An 18,648-nucleotide genomic window follows, 5' to 3' on the forward strand; every position below is an offset into this window, starting at 1 on the left:
CCAGGTTACAAAACTATTCTCCTTGGTTCCACAATTCCTAAAATGCCCACTTGATCACTGATGTGGGGGTGGCTTCGATAGCAAGATGCAAAGAAGGATGTCCTCAGGGGTATGTGTTGGGGGCCAGGCCCAGATTTTGATGTAGCATATTTTGATCAGCATATTTTGTGAAAGTAGTAAAAGTGTGGTTAGATGTGTAAAAAAAAAATGGAAAAAACCATCAAACACTTCCTAGACTCTTCCCTCTACTATTCCTTTTCAATCGAAATTAATTTCATATTTCACTATACTAATTGACCGCTAATCCTGTATGGATTCTGGAGTAGCGTGCTACTAGCCGAATCAGTGCTTGGATGCTTCGTCAGGGGGAGTAAGCGCTATATAAATGCAATTTCAATACATTCATCGAGCATCTCATTTACATGGTGTGAGAAGCTGGCTTAGTATACGGTGCCCTTTTTGTAAGTGGGCACCCTGCACTAATCCAGGAGGACCCTTATAGGGAGTTTAGTGGTCTTAGACAACCTTCGAAAGCCCTTTAAGTGGTAGCTGTGGAGAGCAGCCGTCCGGCTTAGTCCAGAAAGAGGGTAAAGCAGCTTGTCTTACCAGAACATAATCCGATTGGTATAGACTAAGTGAAAAAGAACCACACAGTTCATTTATAAAAATACCCATTTATTATAAGACACTCACTAACCCATACAGATATCTCCTACCCAGAGATGTACACAATGCACACAATACTATGCAATAAAAACAGATAAGTAGCACGAATACACAGTGGTCGCCAGGGGAAGATCAAACCATATACTAAAATAGTGATATGCGAACCACAACTCAAGACTATACCCAGAAGACGTAGAAGTGCTCGGGACCCAAGGAACCACACAGGGTAAGTAACCAGGAACCCCACGGAGACAGAGTGCAGAGGGGGAACATGACTGCGGGCTCAATACAAGTAAATGGGTACGTCGCAATTGCAATTATAAAGAAGGACCCTTCCCAGTGGATCCTGAAGAAACCCTGTGGAAGTTGGAAGGTTAGTGAGCCACCCCAACCATGTATACCCTAGGAACCAGGATACCTACACCAGGTAACCCAGGTGCATAGGTGTGAAGTGGCATCAGAAACCGCTGTTGAACTCAATGGAGGACGTCAGAAAGATGCAGCTGCTGGAGACAGAGAAAGTACCCAAAAGTGGATTAAAGATGAGAGGTACCTGCAAGCAGAGGGGACAGTCTATGCCACTTATGAGTGACCAGGAGGCCTGAACGGGTTGTTAGACCAGGAGCCATTCACGAGCTGTCCCAAGTCGAGAGTTGAGAAATCTGTGTCCGTCTGGAGCACCAACAAGCCTGGGCAACTGCAAACAACGCGGAAAGCAAAGAAGGTGCAGTGACTGGACCAGCAAGGTCCAGGTGACTCACCACAAGCAGGGGAGTCAGGGCAGGTCCATAGCAATCAGAGGAGCATGCAGAAATCGAAGAAGTCCCTCAAGAGGACCCCCAGGCCGGCGGCACTAGAGTCTCAAGAGGACCTCGAGCAGTTCACCAAAGATGCAGGCCACGGTGCAAGTGATGCGGTGAGGAGGGAGATCTTGGGTCACAGGAGAGGCCCGAGGTTGGGGCTACTTGGAGCACAAAGATCTTGAAAGAACAAAGCCAATAAGCCTTTTCGGAAGCAAGTCGACACTGTGCTCAGGGGCTCGTTTCCTGGGGCTCCAACGAGGGATACTGGCCTCAAACTTGGTTGGAGAACAGGGTAGGCCTTGAGGGATGTGAAGAACCACCACCTGTATTGCTGAGAATCGGAGTCTGTAGGAGCATATGATTAGCAAACCGGTAACTTTGTTGCAGTGGCTGCATATGCAGTGAAGTGACTCCTTCACTTCAAGTGAGATGCCTTCAGGTGTCTTGGATGCCCACAGGCCTTGGAAGGTTCCTGCATGGAGCACAGGCACAGAATGCCGCAGACAAGCAGGGCGAGGAGACCAGGAGCAGCAGGAGTCTTTCCAGTTGAAGCGTGATACCCAGAGCGAAGTACAGAGTGCCCAGACGGTCGAAGTGGTGTCTTGATATGAATCTTATCCCATCGCAGCCACAAACGTGAGAAGCTGGCTTAGTATATGGGGCACACTTCTGTAAGTGGGCACCCTGCACTAATCCAGACGACCCTTGTGGTGATTGGTCATGGCACAAGATTCATATCAAGACACCACTTCTTTGACCGTCTGGGCACTCTGGACTTCGCTCTGGTATCAAGACTGCAACTGGAAAGACTCCGGATGCTCATGATCTTATCAGCCTGCTGGTCGGTGCAACGTCCGTGCCTGTGCCCCATACAGGAACCTTCCAAGGCCTGTGGGCATCCAAGGCACCTGAAGGCATCTCCCTTGAAGTGAAGGAGTCCCTTCCCTGCATCTGTAGGCACCGCAACAAAGCGGACTGGTTTGCTGATCCTGAGCTCCCACAGACTCCGGAAGGCTCAGCAACACAGGTGGTGGTTCTTCACATCACTCAAGGCCTGCCCTGTCCTCTCACCAAGTTTGAGGACAGTATCCATCAGTGTTGAAGAAAAAGGACCCCTGTGCACCGGTGGACTTGCCGGTGAAAAGGCTTGTTTGTTTTCTTCCTCCAAGATCTTCGGCCAAGAAAGTAGCCCCAACCACGAGCCTCCCTGGTGGCCAAGATCTCGGACCTCACTGCATCACTTGCACCGTGGTCCTGCATCTTCGGTGAGCTGCTAGAGGTTCTCTCGCGACTCCAGTGTCTCCGGCCTGTGGGTCCTCTTGAGGGTCTCGATTTCTGTGGGCTCCCCAGACTGCTCAGGGCCTGCCCTGACTTCCCTGCTTGTGGTGAGTCACCTGGACCTTTGTGGTCCAGACACTGCACCTTCTTCGCTTTCCATGTTGCTTGCAGTTGCCAAGGCTTGTTGGAGCTCACGACTGACACCGACCCTTCAACTCTGGACATCCGAAGTTGGAGAGCTAGTTTACGGCTCCTGGTCTTTCACAGCGTTTCCTGGTCTGCACAGCTGCAGCTTCAAGGTCGTCCGCTCTCCTGCAACACCCGACATCAGTAGGCATTCGGCTTCCGTTCCTCCTAGTCACTTCTAAGTGGCATAGACTCCGTTCTCTCTACTTGCAGGTACTTCTTATCTTGAATCCAGCCTTGGGTGGACACTATCGCCTTTTCTTGAAGTACTCCATTGAGTTAGACTGCGGTTTCCAATGCCACTTCACAGCTCTGCACCCTGCTTCCCTGGTGTAGGTATCCTGGCTCCTAGGGTATCCAGGGGTGGGATGGCTCTCCAACCTTCTATCTTCCACAGGGTTTCTTCAAGGTCCACTGGCAAGGGTCCTTATTTAGAATTGCAACCGTGCCTTACCCAATGACTTGTATTGAGCCCACGGTTGTGTTCCCACTCGGCACACAGCCTCCGTGGGGTTCCTGGTTACTTACCTTTGGTGATTCCTTAGGTCCCCAGCACTTCTACATCTTATAGTCTTGACTTGAGTCGTGGTTCGCATACCATTATTTTAGTATAAGGTATGGTCTCCCCTGGGAGACCACTGTATTCATGCTACATACCCATTTTTATTGCAAGTATTGTGTATATCTCCATGTAGGAGATATCAGTATGTGTTCGTGTCTTATAATAAATACATATTTTTATAAATACACTGTATTCTTTTTCACTTAATCTATACCAATAATAATATGTTTTGGTAAAACAAGATGCTTTACACTCCTTTTAAACAAAGTCTGAAGGCTGCTCTTCACAGCTACAACTTCTAGAGCTTTCTAAGGTTGTCTAAGACCACTAAAATCACCGCAAGGGTCGTCTGGATTAGTGCAGGGTGCTACACTTACATAAGTGTGCACCATATACTAAGCCAGCTTCTCACACGGCATCAGCAAAAAGCATTGACAAAATGTTAAAACCTAGTGGCTTTGCCAAAGCTAGTTTAAATGAACCTGCGAGCTATTCAGGTTGAAGTCAGTGGTTTATATAACCAGCTATAGAACGGGGGTTACAAAATAATAATCACCAAATCTAACTAAGCACATTTACAAACTAATGAAGAATTTAAATAGGTGACTGGGTAACAGGATTCATGTGAATAACCGAGAGGGAACTACTCTTATTAGAAAGTCTGCTTATAGCTTAAGGATCATTTATACAAGATGACAGTAAATAGGGTAATTGGAAATAAAATCAAAAACATTCGCTAAGAATTGCCAGAATGCAGTCTTAGGAAGCCCTTCCTCTATCAAAATGATCTGAAATGAATCATCTGGGAGGTTGCCCTTCACCCAACTTTTAGCTGGTATTAGAGCAACAAAACTTAACCCGTGGATAAATATTACATAACATTAAAAGAAGAACAGTGTATTTTTCAATATTTGACATTGGTAGATTCATTAAAGCTTTCCATTACTTGCTATTGAAGTCCCTTGCAAACAACATTTCATGTAAGCTTTACAGGATATGAGATTTGCACAATACACAAAGATCTCTGCAGGAGGTGTCTTAACGAACAAAGCCATCTTACTAGCCAATGCATATTACTTTGTAAGGTGTAATAATTTGACTACTGTGGAAATCTGTATGCAACTTGATGCTGACATTTTCAGATCTTACAGAAAAACACATGGCATCATTTGTGATGTGACTCTGAACTTTTCGCTCAACTTCGCTGTTTACTGTAAAAGAAAAAGTTTAAAAAAAGAAGGTCTGATGATCCGCTCGTGGCTTCCACTGGTTCCCTTAGCCGAGCCACCTGCTAATGAGGAAAATGAGATTACAGTATCACTGGCTTCCTCCAGAAGGGACAGTCTGGTTGCCAATACAGTTGGAAATCTTGCTAACCAGTAGTGTGCCGATGTTCTGCTGGGCCCTTAAGTGCAGAGTTGGAGAGGGGCAATCTGGCTGGCATTAAGGTCACAGAATAAGTCTCAGAAAAGCAGAGCCCATCTCACCTCTTTGTACCCTTTATCTGGTGGCATGTTACTTGGTGAACGAAAAAGCTGTACCCATCCACACAGGATAATCTGTAACCATATACTCAGAGGTTATTTTGTAGCATTTTCCAGGAGAGGGAATAAAGTCACTGGGTAGTTCTTTCTGTAAATGTAATCGTGAGCATCATATGCATAAGTGTGAGATTATGGAGGGCTCCTACGTGAACTATGAGGCAGACAGGCTTGCAATGCAACAGTTCCAACGTACATAAGTTATTCATTACAGGCTTCCTTTGAGTTAAGCGGGTATAAAACCAAAATTCAATATTTCCACAAAGCCAAGACTTAATGGCAGATTGGGTAAACAGTAACATATGCCAACAAGCCAACCTGATCCACAATTAATAAATATTGAGGGTATGTCCATTTGGTGGCACGTGGTGACAGCGTAGATTCTTAGTAACTTATGGAGTATTTTTAAGTCTTGACTAAGTCAGTACATGCACAGTCTCTTGTGAGCACTTTGGTTTTCTAGAGACCACCCACAACTTACCATTGGTTGGCTTCATGGTCATCTGCTTGTTTCTTATTGGTCCGTTTAGTGGGATGGCCCCAACCCTGGAGCATGGGCTCATTACTTTGGTCCCTCTAATGCTTATTTTTTTAAAGCACTGCTTTTTTCTTTGTGTTTAAGCATTCAACAAAAGTGGATATTTTCAGCTGTCTCCTTTGTGTACTTCTTTCCCTTCATGCTACTCCCGTCTGCCGACCCATGCTCTCTGCATGCCACAGTCTCCCACCCTCTGTTGTCAGTCTGCTTGCTCCCAGCCCCTGGCACCATTTGTTGTCTGTGTTAACTCTCATCTGCCATAACAAAAAAGCCTGTGACAGACATCACTGGCAGCATAATATAGCTCCCCCCAACCTCCAATGTCCATGCTGCCCTCCCTCTCTTTGCGATTGCCTGTTGGAAATTAAGAAGAAGCTATAATATGACAATCATTAGAAGTGTGATAACACTTCTCCCATCTTACACGTTCACCCATGCTGCTGTACAACATGGCTAAAACAAATTGACAAACTCAATACTTCCTGTAGGCGAGACCTATCAGCTTTGGCAATGCTTGTTTATATATAGCATTACATTCCCTACATCTACTCCATGCTGCTTTAAACTGCTACAATGTCCCAGTCAGGTCATACCTAGACTGAAAATGCAAACTGCCTAGGACTTCTGAATGCCTTACACATGGACCAGAAAATGAGTACGCTTCAGGAGGTATAGTGCTTCTAGACCACCACCTATAGACCCAGTCTCATTTGTTTTCATAACAAGCGGCTCTACAACATCCCCCCCAAAAAAAATCAGTTTAGAAGATCTCTACATTACTCATCGAGAATGTAGAAGGCGGACGCAGAATTACTTTAAAGGAATGACTATATTCTTCCCAAAATACTATCTCAGATGATGGTCCGTACACCTTCAGGCTGTAAAGAGCATCCACAAAAGACTTCTTGGAGAAGAACCTATGCGATAGGCCATTGTTTTCCAAGATCAGTCCCTAGTACTCTCCAAGGCTTTATAGGTACACCATCCAAATGTCCTACTAAAAATAAAAGTTGTAGCCCAACTTAATGAATACTAGAATTTTACGAATCACTTAACCTTTCAAAAAGTCATGAAAGTCCCACATTGAAGCCTACCCATGTCATATAATTAATATATATATATATATATATATATATATATATATATATATACACATACATACATACATATACACACACACACTTGATCCGCTTGTTTACCGAAGAGATGGCAAGCCACACCAGCCAGGTACTTTCAAGGTTTGTTTATTGGGCAATACAATGCTTCCGCACAATGACAGCTCATTTTACAGGAGTTTAAAAACTTTTTTTAGGTTAGACTCCCAAAATTCAGGAAACCTAAAATGACTATGCAGTTAATTCAGAAATGTAAGAAAAACACAGTGGTTGCCACTGAATTAGCCAAGCTGTACAGCAAGCCACTCAACTAAGTCACACAGCAAAAAGCAAAGAGTCTCCCACACCTAGAAACTATAGAGGTTGCACTTGATAAATAATAAAGACCTTTAATAAAAGCAAAAATATTGCAAGTCAGATTACATTTGTAAAAAACTAAACTGGCCCAATTGTTTAAATTAAGTGAGATTACCTAATTGAAAGGTAATCAGTATTTTACTAAAACAAAAGATCAAGATTAAAAAGGATACGAAAAATATCATACCTACATCTACCGCAAAGTTATGCGGCATTAATGAATACACATGCAATATATTTTGTGCTGGTGTAGCTATAACTTGTGTTGAGTTAAAAGATGACATTTTGCCTCACCAAGCATTGGTTTTTTACATGGTATGTGCATTAGAATATTTTCCTGTTGGCCTTGAGCCACCCAATTGCATACAAAAACTTACCTGGTCCTAGGGACCAATTAATTTTGCTCTGAATCGCTGAAACGTTTTATAACTCACATTACAATACAATACAATTGTTTGTGATTCGGAAAAAAGCCAATTACACACTGAACATGAAGAAATGTTTATATAAATGTATTATACAATGTAGTGGATAGATATCGAACTTAATTGCTAACAGCCAGTTAAAGCTCATTTAACATGTTGACGTCGCTATGGTAAAGGTCAGACTAAATTGTGGAATAGTGGTGATCTACATTACTTACTTTGCCAAGTGCTTGGTTGCCATCTTGAAGTAGAGGTTCACCGTTTAGGCCGTCTGCCTCCTCCTAAACAATGGGGCAACATAATTTTGTTATTATCGTGTTCTAATAAGGTTTTATGTAACATACCAAAATAAATAAAACCAAGACAAAAAAAAAATTTTTTTTGAAAAAAAAGAAGAAGGATTAGCTACCGAGAGAATCCGCAAACAACTTTTTGTTGGGGATAAATAGAATAAATAAATAAAATAAAAAAACAACGATCATTTAAAAATTCCTATGCGAAGTACAAATGAACGTAAACTATATTAAAACGTTTTTTTTTTTTTAAAGAATACCGGAACCATGTACAGTAAGATCCATGAGGCAGATTGGTCTTAAATCGTCCAAAACCCAAAATCTACATTAACATTTGTCAAAAAATGTGATAATTTAATATATATTTCAAACAACATGACTATGGTGTTTAGAGGAGTTCCTTTAGGAATAGGTCAGATCCTACCAAAGAAAACTTGAAATATCCCTGCATAGCAATACTTTAGCCATGCAGGTTTTGCATTTTATTTTGGAGGGACAGGTCAGCTTTGATGGGTGCTTCAAGCAAGAAATCTGCAGGACAAATTTGTATTTTTAACGCTAAAGAATAATAGTATTCTACGCAGTTTTGAACATTGAGATATTGATTTCCATCTATAAAGACTCACTATTTCATGGGTCAGCAAATATTTAAACATGAAGCCTCCAATTGCAAGCTGTCATAGCAACACGCTGCTAACAGAGATTGCAAATAAAACAAAATTAGTTACTGCTTGCAAACGTTTGAGGTTTTCTTATGCAATAATGCAGAAACTGTTGGTTAGAAAGTGGCAGAGTCAAGAAGAACATAAGATTGCCTTTATCAGGTTACTTATGAAAGTTCTTGAAAAAGAGTTGGATTGTTTATTTCCCACTAACGGCTAGTATGTATTTTTTTCCAAATTATGTATATTCATAGGCTATGAAAACAAGAAATAGTAGATCAACATTCAATGAGGTTTAAAAGGATCAATGATTTACCTAAAGTGTTAAAAGTACAACTAAGAGCAAAGCAACTAGATGGACAGTCTTAAAAGTGGAGCTACATAATACAATAAAGTGAAAAAACTTGATTTTAATGAAGATTTCGAAAACACAAAGTATATATATATATATATATATATATATATATATATATATATATATACATATACACACATATACATACATACATATATACATATATACATACATACATATATATACACACTTAAAAAATGTTAAAGCATTAAGAACTAAACCGTTTATTGCTAGCAAATATGTTATTCTTTAACATGTAGGAAGATCACCACGTTTTTTTTTTTACTTTCCATTCTGGTTCTGTATTTCTAATGAGAAATGGAAAATAAAATCACAGATTGGAGGGGAAAAAGTGACTCAAGCTACTGACACCTGGCATGTAGCAACCGAGATCACAGGACTTGAAACAGGGTTAGCTAACATTTTTTCTAGACTAAGATACATACAAGATTGCTTCGTGTGGATGCATTTTTATTCTAATATTAAGATTACACTATATTCACCGACTAATTTACCTGTATATTCGAAACCAAACTTTTGTTACATATTGGTATTTGCCCCTAGTAGCAATATGTTATGATCAGCCAGATGGTCCAGACAACAGACAACTAGTGCCAATGTAAGTTTTACCTACAAATAGATTTTAATTGTGATACATTCTTATTAATTGGCAATTGCTCACTCAAGGCAACAGCATGAATCAGTTGTATGCTAAAAAGAAGGTTCAGGTTTAAAAACTCACTTTCAATCAGTGACTCTGAACGAGGTGATATAAATCGGTTATACTTGGGTGAAAGAAACACTGCTTTTGAATTTTGAACAGGGTATCACATTTTAACATAAGGTTAGTTGTACAATTTACATGCTAAACATTTTAATTGCCGGACCCGTTGACTAGCTTTTGTAGCCGTACCAGACCCTTTGATTGGTTCAGCCTCACCGCTCCCTGTAAATTTGTTGGTTAACCCACCTCTATTAAAAAAATGTATTGTTCCGCCTCAAATATGCTAAACAAGTTACATTTGATACTTATGGTTACCAATGCACACAACAAGACTTAATTGGTGCCACCTAGCAGGTTTCTCTTGATGTCTCCTTTCCTCATTTGTGTACCATCGGCATATCAGTATTTTGAGCATGGTGAGTGATGGTATGTGTTGTGCGCATTGGTAACCATAACTGCTTAAATTCATTGGTGCGCGCTACTGAACCAGAAACAGAACTCAGTCATAGTCGAAGTCAGAGTTTATGTATCAGCTGCCATAAAATAATAAAAACTGCAGATAAAAACAAAATAAATACAATGGAAATTTCTTAAGAACATGTTAAAAATGCAATCCATTGGAAAACAGTCTCAGTTAAGCACAACATTGCATTCCAACATAGTAGTCAAAGTCACAAAACACCAAAATATGAGTGCAAAGAATAAAACACTTAGGTGATGTAGACCGCCCCACAGCCAAGCACAGCATTGCTTACCAGCCTACCAATCATTAAATATGAAAGTGCACGTGCAAAGAATAGAATAAAACACTTAGCTGATATTTACCATCCCATTATAAACAGTCAACCTTTTCATTGGATGAACCAGGGATAGCAGCATTTTACATAATGCGAAAGCCTCTTCAGGTATCAGACTGAACTGATTCCTAACAGTGGGTATTTGGCTCTGAAAAGACCACGCCACCCAAAAGAATGACTATTGAAAAAACCACATACATATCGTCCGAACTAATGCAGTGTCATTGCCAATTTAACACCTCTAGCTTAATCAGTTTTGAAAAAGGGGAGAAGCAAGCACCACCGGCAGAATCCTATTTACTTCAAAAGGAAGTATGACAGGGTTCCAGGGGGTGAATGATGGAGCAGGGGATGGACAACAGATGATTTGTGAATATAGTTCATGGAGATTCATCCAACCAAGAGTGTCTCATGTTAGACTAACTGACCATGTATGATAGATATATATATATGAAAAAAATCCTAACTATAACTACCTACTGGCGACCGCCAGTAGGTAATATATATATATATATATAGTAATAGATATGCAAATTAATTTTAATACCTTCTTTACATGTAACCAATTAAATAGGTTTCCAATTTTCTTCTATTTGTAATCACACCTGCTCATATTATATTGTTGAATCTATGCTTCATTTGTCCATACTTTGGAGTAAATAAACATAATTTTAAAAAAATGACTTCAAAAGGAAATGGGTTGGTTATCTATCCCACCAGAGCTACAATCACAACACCGATTCCACAGTAAGCCTGAAGGTTCGGGTTTGGTAATCCCTAGTTGGCAGGATACCCAGCCTGTGCTTTACATACAGTGTTCTCTTTAATTCAGGGTAGAACACAGCCAGGTACTACATGCAGGTGGAGCCACGGTGGTAACTAAAATAGTTGTATACAAGAGACCATGGCCTTAACTTCAGACTCTTTTTCATCTGTGTATATAAGCGATGCCGTTCTTCGATTAGGTCTGTCCTGCCTAACTTTACCGGGGGATTCCCTTAGGAATTCCATCCGCAGGTCGCTTAAGACATTCTATACATGAGACGATCGTGTGCTACCCCTGCACTCATTGTACGTAGCTTCTTCTAGAGTTTTTAAATGCACCTCTACCTTGGAATTTCTGAAAAAACAAAACCAATAAAGAACTGGCCTTAAAGCTGCAGTTTCTGATATTGGAGGAAAACTCCGCATAAAGTGCTGCTATTGGTACCTAGCCCAACTTAAACAGAGTTCTTAGGAAGTTCTTATCAGCCACTTGAAGTGGTCACACAGTCGCGTACCCCCTAGAGCTCCACCCCATAGAGGGCAGCGCAACTGCCCTTTGATTGTAAATTTGCAAGATGACAATAATGCTTCTGGTACCAGCTTTATGTCCAAAACATAACTCAGTTTTTACCTGTGTGTAGCTAATTTCCACCACACACTGTCTTTGGCTGTACATGGCACGAGCTGGGTGCTGTACCTGGCAGTCACACCCTCTGCAAGGGCAGCAAATAAGTACAGCACATGGCCGTTGGCAATTCGCAGAATGGATCTGTCGGAAGGCCCGGCCAAAACAGCTGCAGGCAGCCCTCTGTTTTCCCTGTCCCTGCATCCCAACCGCATGTCGCCTGGGGTCAGACACTCGTTTTAGTGTCTTCCCATGCAAGCAAACTGCAAAAATAATAAACAAGTTTTTGCATGTTTTGTTGACTACTCAGCTGCCTTTGATGGGGTGCCCCAACATAAGCTTTGGGATAAATTGCGTAACTGGCATATCCCAGTAGGTCTCCTGAATGCCATTTCCTTATGCAGCAACACCTGGATCAAAGTGAAGTTAGCAGATAACACCATAACGAAGTAGTGCTTGACATATCCCGGACTAAAACAGGTATGTGTAGTTGCCCCCACTTTGTTTAATCTATACACCGCTGACCTGGGGAAGAAGCTTCACAACACAAATCTTGCAACCCCGAAAACTGGGACCAACAAACTGCAAATATTACAATATGCAGACGACTTAGTGGTAATGGACCACACAAAAATCGGGCTACAAAGGGGCCTAGACACCCTTAATAAGTATAACGAAAGAAATGAGCTTATAAATAAATGTTCAAAAAACAAAAGTAGTTATTTTCGGTCATTTTCCTAAAAAAGTTTTACTAAAATGGCATGTGGGCAAAGAAAGCATCACTACTGCAAGATCGTACAACTACCTCGTGTGTTTGCTAAGTGAAACGGGTAAAGCAACATTACATCTGCACAAAATGAAGGCCAGAGCACAGTCAATAACTTTTGTCCTATGCAAACTAAATGAATGAATCCATTGTCCAACGACAGCCCCCATTAGAAAAGTAATACAAGCTAAAATTAGGGCAACCGCAGGTTATGCACAGCAGGCATTTCCAGGCAAAAATGGAAGCAATGTTGGACAAAGCATAATGCCTGGCCTACAAACGCATTTTCAAACTCCGTAAATACACCTGCAACAGCCTAATTCGTTTGGAATTTGGACTGAAGCAACAAAGCAAAGAATGCTTGGGAATGCACACAAAATACTACTATCAAGTATTAACAGCCCGAGCAAGAAGCTTAAAAAGCATGCTGAAGCCAATCTATGGAGGGTCAATTAAACTGTGGCAATGTTAAATGGAGAAAGCAGTGGAAATGTTGGGCTTGGCAATTGAAAATTGGCATGAAGGGTCGATAAACTATTTGGCCATTAAAAACTCAGTTAACAAGGTTTCCAACTGTCGCACATAAATGATCTAACATCATATGCAGGGCACAAAATCCAGCCCTACCCTAATCAAACTCTGGGAAGGAAAGCACTCAAAAACATATGGGCCAGATTAGTGCCCCTATCAATTAAAGACTTAAACCCTGGGTGGAATTCCCTTGAACACAAAATCCGATGTAGAATCTGCAACTTCAAACGTGAATCCCTGCTACACTGGATTTGTTGCTGTCCCGGTATGCTCCAGCCCCGTCAGAACCTTATGACTGCGTAACGGGGTTCGTCAGTTAAAGAAGCCGTCTTGTTACTCTTTCTGTGCACTCTACCGTTAGACTTGGCCAGGTTTGGGAGATACTCCCAAGCAACTATTGGCCCCGCGGACCAGATCCCCTAGGGCCAAAAAAAGATATATTGTTAGAAATGGGTTTTCTGGCTGCACCTAAGACAGGCAGAATCCACCACTCAAGTCAAGATGAGGGGATTACACATCTAAAGTAACCCCTACTCACCCCCTTGGTAGCTTGGCACAAGCAGCCAGGCTTATCCCAGAGGCAATGTGTAAACCATTTGCATATAAAGAATTCAGTGAAAACACTACAAAATGGATTCCACGCCGGTTTTTAGAAAAAATAGCCAATATTCATCTATAAAATAAGACCAAAACGATAAAAATCCAACATACAGTGATTCATATACCAATAAAGCAATAATAGACACTAAAAACAGTTCCTTGATGTCGATAGCTCTGTCCAGGGCAATCACGGGTCATGAACAAACTAATCCACCATTTCAGGCATCGAGGCCTACCTACGGTGTCGGGGAGACCCATAAAAACAGTACCGTTGGAGATGTAGGGTGTTGGACATTGCTGTGAGCTCCGGAGGAGCGGTGTCTGTGCCGTAATTCGGTGTAGGAGTCGTAGTGCCCTTGAAGTCACACGTCGAACTCAGAGATGTTTGAAGTCAGGAACACAGATGTCGGGCTGCGTTATGAAGCAGAGGTGCTGTGTGTGGTGCCCTGAAGTCGCGGTGCAGCCAGCGGCTCAGGGATGGTCATCCAGCGAAGTCCCACGACCAGGGTGGCGATGCAAAGCGGGTCGGTGCAGTGCTGACAGTTCACGGTGAAGGCAACGTCATTGCTGAAGCGCTGTCATCTGTAGGCCAAAGGCAGCGGTGCAAGATGGGGCAATGCAGTGTGTGGAGCACAGGTCGCTGTGCAGTCTGCGGCGTTAGTTGATGATCTGGAGTTGATGGCACTGGCGTCGGTGGGCCATGCCTGCAGTGTGGGACGGGGCCTCAGGTAACCTACAAGCATTACCCCCAAACCATGGTGCAAGCAGCAGCAATGTCAGCTTCAAGAGTCGTTGGTGAGACCAGGGCTGTGGCAGTGGTGTGTAGCAAGGCAGTGCAGAGACCTCAGGTCACGGTGCAAGAAGCAGCTTTGTGGAGGCAGTGTCCTCAGGTCACTGAGCCGGCAGCGGCGTCATTGACAGCGTTGGGTTAACTTTTTCCTCTGTGGCAGTCGAAACATCCAGTTCCGAAGATATTCAAGTCTTTGATTTCACTGAGACTTCCAAGAGGAGGCAAGCTCTACATGAAGCCCTTGGAGATAATTAATATGCAGAAAGAACAATCCAGTCCTTTCCCTACCCAAGATAGAAGAAGCAACTGAAGTTCAACCCACCAAGGCAACAACAAAGGGGAAGAAGTACTCCTGGCAGTTCTCCCAGCAGGTTCCTTACTTAGTCTAGCAGTAATATAAAGTTCTTGGGTCAGGGCCCCAATATTTATACCACAGTTTCCTTTGAAGTTGATACAAATAAGTTCCTCCAGCGCACATAAACCAGTTCTACCTGCTCAGGTCAGGTTCACCACAGGAGGTCGAGGCAATTTTGTGGAAGACAGACACAGTCCATTCAGGTGCAAGCAACAACTCCTGCCATTACTCTAAATGCAGCTAGGTCTATTAAGCCTGGCTACGAGTCACCTAAGAATGGCAGGACACACATCAACCCCCCCCTGTCTATCAATTGTGAATGCGCATCCCTGATGACACCATCAATGAAAGCTCAAATTCAGACAGTAGCCGTATCCTGTTTAGTATTCTTAGGAGGCCAAAAGAATTGTCTTCCCTTTACTAGCAATCACCCATGGGAAGACCATAGTCCAAGCTCTCATTGTTCCAGGCTGGACTCTGTAACAGTCTTATACCTGGGCCTCCCTTAATACCTACTGAAAAGACTTCAGGTGGTCCAGTATGCAGCTGCCAGGGAGATTCTCATGTTGGGACCCAGAGCTAGGGTCTCCACTCACATGAAAACTCTACTCTGGCTTCCTGTTCGAAAGAGAATTTGTTTCAAAGCTTTGGTTTTAGCTTTTAAAGCTTTACATGATACAGGCGCCCACTATATCAGAAAGAGTTCTACACTTTATTTGCGGTAGAACCTTGAGGTCCTCCTTTTTGCAGTAGGCGATTGTCCCCAAGTTTTCCCGCACCCAAATAGCTGGCCGCTCCTTCCAAGTTCAAGCTGCCATCTGTGGAACTTTCTGCTGGCATCACTCAGACTGGTGCCTGACTTATCCATCAGGAAGCCGCTGAAAACCTGGCTATTTCAGCAATAGCCTTAACGGTCTTTGCCGTAGTTTAGTAATAGTAACAGTTCTGTCCTGAGATTCTTGAGTTGAGTGCCGGGATACTCTTCCCGAGTAGCTTTTTGCTCTACAAGTATAAACACACACACACACCCAGCCAAAGCAAAAATTTGAATTAAAAAAAAGGAATCGCAGGGTAAGTGAATACCTAAGACGAAAAATGACTCAAACAGATTAATTCGCCCAAGTGTAAACTTATTTTTCAACTACAAAGTTTCCAATTAGATTGCTTGCTCCATGACAGATCGGCTGAGCAGTAATGACACAAGCAAAACGTTGTTGTGCCATATACATATTTGAGTAATTTCTGTCTTGGACATATAGGTATATGTACACATGCACAATTTGTAAAAAATAAACTGAGAATAAAATAAATCAAATCTCCTCAAAATTCAAAAACTTGTATTTAACACCATAGAAACCCAGAATATATAAACAAAGCGGTATTTATTAGAGTGCCAATGTTTAAATAATAACTTCGATATAGTTCTGCCCACTTCCTAAAAAACAAGTCCATTAGGGAACTAAGATGCAGGCATGTCAGATAATAGCCTAAGCAAAGCCAAGATTTGTATTATACATGAAGCAAAACAATAGACTTAATCACAAAAGATGTATGTACAGTGCACGCCCTGGACGTATGTATTGTATTCAAAAGTGCGCTTAACATGAGAAAGAAGAATACGGTGGCCCATCTAGCTCAAGCTTTTATTGACTCGCCCACCTCGATCTAAAACCATTCAAAACTTGAGTAAGACATGTACAGTTAGCTAATTAGTTAACGTTGAAAAACGTAGAATTGCTTTAATTTAATACACACCCGACTTTGGGAAGATTACATTTTCTTGACAAGTCCACTCGGCCGCATGCAGGTACGCATACCCCTTCTCAGCGCTCGATGCCTTACAGAGCAGAGCCTATCCTGGAGCCCACCCTCCAAACACACATATGACAGCCAGCCTTCTCGCAATGACAGAACGAACACGACCACCCAACTTAATACTCCCGCCCCAGTGTTTAAAAAATCTGGTTGCCTCCGTTACGACAATAAGTGACGGCAAGTCGAGTCAATCGGAAACCTAGTTTACATTGATTGACAGGCTAAGAGGCCGAAGTAGGAGGACCCTAGCTGTTGTATTTGTAGTTGAAGTCTGCGATTGGTTAAAAATGATTCGCCCCGGAAAATGAGTTTCCTTGCGGCTTTTGCACCAACGTCATCACGACTCGGAAGTGATTGTCCAACTACACGTGAACCGGCATTCATGCTGTTCTGTTTGTGGTTCACGCTGTCCAACAGTGGAGAAGGGGACCCATAGACAGCATAGCACTGGAGAGGTAGGTCTGCAAACAGAATATGGACTGGGCAGTCTTGACGCGCGTATCCAGCTGAAAGAGGGGTCACACCAACTGCAGCTCGTAAATTGGCAGGGTAAAGGGGTAACGATGCTAAATTCAGAATAGGGCACCCTTGAATCATGTTACCAGCTTATTTAGGGAATGGGGCACCTGATTGCTGCGTTGTGAACGTTTCTGTAAAAAATATCTGTTTGAATTTTGATGTAAGTCTTCTATATAATCTTTACTGGCGCTCCATTGCTCATATTGCCATCTGGTATTTTGATACTGACAAGACGGATTTCGCTGTCAGAGAATTTACATTATAAATGAAGCGTGTGCTTGTATACTATATTGAAATTGGCGGGGTGTGCGCATATAATGTGAAGTTATTTGCATTTACATTCTCAGGCTGCCATTATATGTTGGACACACGCACACATAGTGAGATAATTATTTAGTTAGTTATGTACGTATGGAACATATTGTTATAAAGAATTTATTCAGTTGCCAAGATGTAGATTAATGATGAAGGTGTATTATTCTTAGTTCCTAGGATGGTCTTCTAGTAGATCCGTATTTAGCCTCACCAGGAGCAGCCTCCCTGCTTTTCAGCCCATACTCCAATTGACACTCCACATCACAGGCATCCTTTCATTCCATTCCATCATCATGCACAACAACATTCCACACAGCACAATTATTTATTTATTAAGGAGTTTTATATAGCGCTAGCCTGACCCGAGAGTATCAGAGCACTTCACAACTGTTTTTGAGCAAGATTCATACAATAAGCAGTATTCAACATATACGTTTGGCAGTCCAAGTGTGCTAAGCAGCATTGAGGTAGTATGTGAGACCTGAGATAATCTCATAGAGTGCATGTTGTCTTGGGGTTGATACAATAAAGCAGGATTCTACATAATAGGTTCTGAAGTCCAAGTGTGCTGAGTAGCATTGAGGTAGTCCGTGAGTCCTGAGATAACCTCATAGAGTGCACATTGTCTTGGGGTTGAACCAATTAAGGGGGGGTAGGAGCAGCTGGCGGTCGAATAGCAGGCAGGAGGTACGTTTTTGAGCCTTCGACACTGTCTGCCATCACACACTATGCACACCCCTCTACGACGCAGGGATCCGCAACAAGGCCCTGGACTGGATCACCTCCTTCCTCTCCGACAGAACCCAAAGAGTCCGCCTCCCTCCGTTCCACTCCGGAGGCACCAAGACGATCTGCGGTGTCCCACAAGGATCATCCCACAGCCCGACGCTCTTAAACATCTACATGGCTCCACTCGCACGCATCACCAGACTCCATGACCTCAACATCATCTCCTACGCTGACGACACCCAGCTGATCCTCTCTCTCACCAACGAACCCCTCACCGCCGAAGCCAACCTCCACCATGGTATGAAGACGGTCGCCGACTGAATGGAAGAAAGCCGGCTCAAACTCAACACGGACAAGACAGATATCCTCATCCTCGGACCCAACCCCTCAGCCTGGGACAACTCCTGGTGGCCCACCTTCCTGGGCACCGCCACTACACCAACCAACCACGCACGCAACCTGGGAGTCATCCTCGACTCGAAACTCACCATGACAACCAGATCAACGCAGTCTCCTCAACCTGCTTCTACACCCTC

The 18,648-nt window shown here is 42.7% G+C and overlaps 2 protein-coding genes across 4 annotated transcripts in view; one reads left to right on the plus strand and one right to left on the minus strand.

Moving 5' to 3' along the window:
• ERI2 (ERI1 exoribonuclease family member 2) overlaps positions 1-16,662 on the minus strand; it is a 50,618-nt gene extending 33,956 nt beyond the window's left edge. The window contains exons 1-2 of the mRNA XM_086940801.1: positions 16,490-16,662; positions 7,690-7,752 (exon numbers count right to left, since the gene is read on the minus strand). Of these exons, the coding sequence (XP_086796927.1) occupies positions 7,690-7,712 (23 nt within the window). The 5' untranslated portion in view covers positions 7,713-7,752; positions 16,490-16,662. The remainder of the gene's footprint in view (positions 1-7,689; positions 7,753-16,489) is intronic.
• A 208-nt stretch (positions 16,663-16,870) lies between these two features.
• REXO5 (RNA exonuclease 5) overlaps positions 16,871-18,648 on the plus strand; it is a 437,194-nt gene continuing 435,416 nt past the window's right edge. For 2 of the 3 annotated variants that reach the window (XM_086940804.1, XM_086940806.1), the window contains exon 1: positions 16,871-17,004. The gene's annotated coding sequence lies outside the window, so the exon portion shown is untranslated. Of the gene's footprint in view, positions 17,086-18,648 lie in introns of all 3 variants that reach the window. The other variant, XM_086940805.1, reaches the window with a different exon arrangement.

This window comes from Lissotriton vulgaris, chromosome 10 (genome assembly GCF_964263255.1).
Source record: "Lissotriton vulgaris chromosome 10, aLisVul1.2, whole genome shotgun sequence".
In the NCBI taxonomy this organism is placed as follows: Eukaryota; Metazoa; Chordata; class Amphibia; order Caudata; family Salamandridae; genus Lissotriton; species Lissotriton vulgaris.